This window comes from Orycteropus afer, unplaced genomic scaffold, assembly GCF_000298275.1.
Source record: "Orycteropus afer afer isolate SDZICR_OR568_19922 unplaced genomic scaffold, OryAfe1.0 scaffold00047, whole genome shotgun sequence".
Classification (NCBI taxonomy): Eukaryota; Metazoa; Chordata; class Mammalia; order Tubulidentata; family Orycteropodidae; genus Orycteropus; species Orycteropus afer.
Window position 1 is genome coordinate 8,513,669 of NW_006921634.1, and position 5,830 is coordinate 8,519,498.

General features: G+C 34.6%; 1 protein-coding gene across 1 annotated transcript in view; it reads left to right on the plus strand.

Moving 5' to 3' along the window:
• Positions 1-5,830, plus strand: part of CEP57 (centrosomal protein 57) — a 47,566-nt gene that overhangs the window by 14,963 nt on the left and 26,773 nt on the right. Inside the window, exons 2-5 of the mRNA XM_007938075.2 lie at positions 153-332; positions 660-781; positions 4,971-5,087; positions 5,693-5,770. Coding sequence (XP_007936266.2) covers positions 153-332; positions 660-781; positions 4,971-5,087; positions 5,693-5,770 — 497 coding nt within the window. The remainder of the gene's footprint in view (positions 1-152; positions 333-659; positions 782-4,970; positions 5,088-5,692; positions 5,771-5,830) is intronic.

The window sequence follows — 5,830 nt, forward strand, 5'->3', positions numbered from 1 at the left end:
TCCTCGGAAGGAGGATGGGCAATCCTACTTCCGTAGTGATACTGCCTCGGAAACCCAAGGAGGGGTCGCTATGAGTCGGGGCCGACTTGACGGCACAAAACAACAACAACAACATAGCATTATCTTATAATACTTGTGTTTGTGTTTGCCAGCCATATTCTCAGCTCTGAAGAATCTTCAAGAGAAGATTCGACGTTTGGAACTTGAAAGGATTCAGGCAGAAGAAAGTGTGAAAACTTTGTCTAGAGAAACAAGTGAATACAAGAAAGTACTGGATGAACAGATACAGGAAAGGGAGAATTCAAAGAATGAGGAATCAAAGCACAATCAAGGTTTGTTTAATTATGAAGGAAATGTATTAAAATAGGTAGTTTAATAGAGTTACATTAGCGTTATGTAGTCAGTAACTGGACAGTGCAAAATGAATTCATTGTGGTCAGGTATGTTTTGAGAATCAAGTGCTAATGCATGCATTACATTTACTGACTGAAGGCAAGGCCAATATAACTAGCATATAGAGAGAGGATGACTTAGGTAATCTGAAAAGGCATCTAGAGCTATTGGGAAGTGTTTATTATATTCACAGAAGATTTCATTTCTGTTGAAAAGCATGTTAAAGCTATTCTGAATCAGGTAACTTTCTTTTGTATTCTTTTTAGAACTGACATCTCAGTTGTTAGCTGCAGAAAATAAATGTAATCTTTTAGAAAAACAGTTGGAATATATGAGAAACATGATCAAGCATGCAGAAAAAGAAAGGACATCTGTCTTAGAGAAACAGGTATGGCACCTCACAGATTCTTACTCATTAACAGTGATGAAGAAAGTGAAGTTAAAATACATATCTTTTTCTTAGTGACCAATAATGCTGTTATTTTAATCATACCTCCTTTTATCTTAAATAATCTAAGTTCTGACTCATAGTGACCCTTCCTTGGGTTTCCAAGGCAGTATCTTTACGGAAGTAGATTGCCCAGTCTTCTTCCGAGCAGTGGCTGGTGGGTTTGAACCACCAGCCTTCTAGTTAGCAGTCAAATACCTTAAGCGCTATGCCACCAGAGCTCCTTAATCTAAAGAAACTATTGGTAGTACCAGACGTTCATTTTAGAAAAACTCCTTGTACAAGCTTTGAGACAGATGTGATTTATTGTTTTTTTCCAGCATAGCTGTTAGAGGAGTTTCCCTTTCAGCTGATCTTCATACATACTGCTATATCAGAGATTCACAGTTTTGTTTTTTGTTTTTCATTTTTCTTGTGATTTGGGTGAAAATTTACAAAGCAAATTCATTTTCCATACAGCAGTTCCTACACATTTAGTTTCATGACATTGACAGCAATTCCCCACAATGTAACAGCTTTCTTCCCACTTCTCCCTGTAGTAACCTCTTCCCTGTGTCCTTCCCTGCCCCCCCCCAAACTATTCATTCCCCAGTGCAAATACTGCCCTTCTGTTCTTCCATGATTGGTCACTCTAAGGAATGCATCTGTTGTTGTTGTTGTGTGCTGTCGAGTCGGACCTGACTCACAGCGACCCCTCCTTGGGTTGCCAAGGCAGTATCACTATGGAAGTAGATTGCCCAACCTTCCTTCCAAGGAGTGGCTGGTGGGTTTGAACCACCAGCCCCCTGGTTAGCAGTCAAGTGCCTTAGGCACTATGCTACCAGAGCTCCTAAGGAGTGCATCTACTCGATATAAATGTTCAACCCATACACCTGTCTGTTATTTGGCTGGAAGCCACAGGAGTGAGTTCAGCTCCAGACCTCAAATGTAACTGGGGCCCATAGCCTCAAGGGTCTCCTCAGGCTCTGTCAGACCACTAAACTTGGTGTTTTTGTTTTGTTTTGTTTGTTTTATGACTTTCAGTTTTGTTCCACATTGTTTTCCCACTCTATCCAGGATCTCCTGCACCAATCCCTCTCAAAGTTATTTTTAAGTGGATTTTTTTTCTTTAATTACTTTGAGGTAATAAACAGTTTATTGTTCCCCAAAGTCATTTTCCATTGTGTCCATCAATTATTTTTTATTTAAAATGAAGTTTTTTTTTTTTTTTTTTTGAGGGAAATTTCTCAGTGTATAGCACTATCTTATAATTTCAGTGTTTGTGTTTGTCACCCATATTTTCAGCTCTGAAGAGTCTTTGGTAGCTTCTGAATTTCAGACCTGAAATTACTTGGGATGATTTTTGGTGTCTGAAGGTTTGATTGGCTTTTTTTCATTGCTGTTGCTTTTGGTAGAGTTTTGTTGTTTTAAATGGGAAAAAGACTATTGGAGTTTATCTGTTTTCATTGAACCAGTCCTTTGCATCTGTTAGCTGTATAGAAAGTTGTTTTTGTCAGATACTCAAGATGGAAAATACTAGGATTTGAAATTAAAAGGTTTAGATTCAAGGCTCAGTCCTGTAGTTAGTTATGTGATCTTTTAAAGTCAATTTAACTTTTTGAGCTTAAAATATGAAGGTGAATAATCATAGAATATACCTCTGTGCCTCTTAAGTTTGCTTAAAGACTTAAATATAACAGCAGATTTGAAAATTCTTTGTTCTTTGTGAAATTCTTTATAATTATTATTTTGAAAAAAAGATAATTTTCTGTGGCACACCAGAGTTTTGTGTTTAATCAGCATTTTTATAAGAGATTATCTGCAACATCAGTCTCAAATATATTTTTTAAATACATCTTTCACTCTTTTTACTCTTATGACCCTGGAATTTTAATTTATCATAAATAGCACAGTTTATGGACCTCTTAACTTTGTTATGCAAGATTTCAATATTGCTAGATGTAGCGTAGGAGCTGTGGTAGCACAGTGCCTAAGGAACTTGACTGCTAACCAGAAGGCTGGCAGTTCAAACCCACTCCTCGGAAGGAAGGTTGGGCAATCTACTTCCATAGTGATACTGCCTCAGAACCCAGGGAGGGGTCGCTATGAGTCGGATCTGACTCCACGGCACGTAACGACAGCAACAGATGCAGTATAAAAATGATCTTGTATGCTTTCTACCCTCAATCAGCTTTCAGCCTTAGATGGAGTGATTACACCTAACAGACCTAATGAAAAACTGTGTAACAGTATTTGAGAGGAAGTCTAAGTGAGTAATACTCATGTACTAGAGGTCTCTTCACTGTGCCATATTATTTCAGTAACTGTATTTTTTGTTTCCATTTGTATCTTTATCAGTCCACTCATAATTTTTTGTTATTTATAATGTACTCTTCTTACATTCTTCTTTTAGCTCAGAACATTGTAAGTAATTTTTAACTTTTTTAATTATATGAAATTCTTCAAATGTTAATTCTCCCATTTATAGCATCTGCTGACTCACTCTTCTGGTGTTTTGTTTCCTATGCAAAGTATATTTTTTTTTATAGTAAATTCATTATCTTTAGAGTTGTTTACCTTGGAAGTCCCAAACTTCTAAGTATATAAGCAGCTTAATGAAATTGACTGGTTCTTGTCCAGATTCATGTAAATTTATGCACTTAGAGTTCTTTCATCATGAAGATTATACATTGCCTCAGATTTTATATTATGTCATGTCTTTGTATATCTTACGTACAGAGGTTCCAGTACTGCTTCATGTCATATTTGGCTTCAACATCCCTTCACTGTATTGCCTTAGAGTCCCCATTTCTTTTTTTGCAACTGCAGAATGTACTTTTTTGCTTTCATATTTGCTATGTAATTACTGTTGTTATTACTATGTTTTATCAACATTTCTATGTGATGGATGGGATGGTGTTGTGATCATTTCTGTCTGCTACCTTGGAAATGGCAGAAAACAATATACAGTAATTCTCTTCATTGAGGAGATATCCCAATGCCCAGGTAATAAAGCACCTACCTATAAGACAGCTATAAGATATCTAGGAATCAACATTAGACAAATACAATACATGTCTTAACATTATGTTGGTAGTGTCATTAGTAAATTTTAGATAGCATTTTTTGTAAGGATAGTTAAGAACAGTCCCAATAATGGAAATAAAACATGATTTGTGCCAATTTTAAGTCAATCTATTCTTTTAAGAGCTATGAATTTCTATGAATAATATGAATACTAGACACACTAAGGTGTTTAGTAATGCACACAAAGTTACGATAAAATTATTTCTATAATTGATAATATTTGTATATATTAATTAATATTTATATTGCTTTGTCATTTTCAGATTTCTGTTAGTTTGATACCTATTAATGATTTGTGGTGGTATAGTGCCTAAGGCGTTTGACTGCTAACCAGAAGGTTGGTGGTTTAAACCTAGCAGCTGCTTCGTGAAAGGAAGATGAGGCAATCTACTTCCATAAAAATTTACTGCCTTAGAAACCCAGTTTGGGTTGCTATGAGTCTGAATCGACTCAATGGCAGTGAGTTTGGTTTGGATGATACCTATTGCTATAAACTTGGTTTGAAGATAAGTTCAGATGCTTAATATTTTACTTTTTTACCACTAGATTTCATTTAACACATATCCATTCTTATTCTTGTTTAGTGGTTTATCCTGTTACTATCAATCCTTCAGTATGTATAGGAGGCAGTATTTTCAAATCTTGACTCTAAATTTGAGTAAAACAAGGATAAAAAAGGCTGTTTTACATAGAATTCAGAAGTGATGTAAATGATGTCAGACCCATAATTATTGCCTTAAAAGACTAACTAGTTAAGAGGATCAGACTAATTGAAAGTATTTGTACATGTATAGCCTCTATATCCAATAAATCCCTGCTGTTCCAGGACAAAAGTATAGTTTTACTGTATTGAACCAAATGATATATATGCATATGGTTAAAAACAGAATTTTACTTTATGTTACTGTGGTTTCATCTTAATATTGTTTTCCTAGAATTCTTCTGCAGTATTTTTAGTTATTTCTACAGAAAGCCAGATATATTGTAGTCTAAGATACATTCAGTGTGAGTGGTTTTTTTTTTATTATCGTCAAATTATGATGCTGTATTTAATGTTTCCCAGGTTTCCTTAGAAAGAGAACGACAACATGATCAAACGCATGTTCAGACCAAACTTGAAAAATTGGATCTTCTTGAACAGGAATATAACAAACTTACCACAATGCAAGCTGTTGCAGAAGTCAGTAAATGTACCTTTCATTCATTAACACTCATTAAATCATTAATCATTTCTTTTTATTTTTTTAATTGATTATATTATTCAGTGTAGGAGTGATGGTAATCTTTTTGCAAAGAAACATATAAGACTTTAAAGAGAAGCAAATGTAAATTCAGAGAAAATGTTCATATTAACAGTCTCGGTAAGCATGAGGAAGGAGTTCTTTTTGAAAATGTTGAAATGATCTTTTTTTTTTTTTTGGTATCCTTAAGGCATCTATCACTTGGTGTAAGCTATTTTCTAAACTAATTTTCATTTTAATTGATGCACTTGGGAGGTATTTAATACTACTGAGAGTAAAGTTCCACCTTCAGCCTCCAAATATCCTATTTACTTTCATACAGAGGTCTGCTTTTGACCATTGATTTTACCCATAATTCCATCCACCTACCTCATAGCTACCTCACAAATGACTAATGATTGACCATAAAGCAGAGTGTTATGATACTGGCAAGTCCAGAGTCATTACTAAAGTAAATTCACAAGTTTATATTCACTGTATTAAAATTTTACAAATACTAAAAAATTTTTTCCACTGTTAACCTTTTTAATATTCTTATCACTAGAAAAAAATGCAAGAGTTAGAAGCAAAACTCCATGAAGAAGAACAGGAGAGGAAACATATGCAAGTTAAGGCAGCCCAGGTAAGTTGAAATGTAAACAGGTAGATTCTGTATATTTTTACTACTCTCTATATAAAGAAA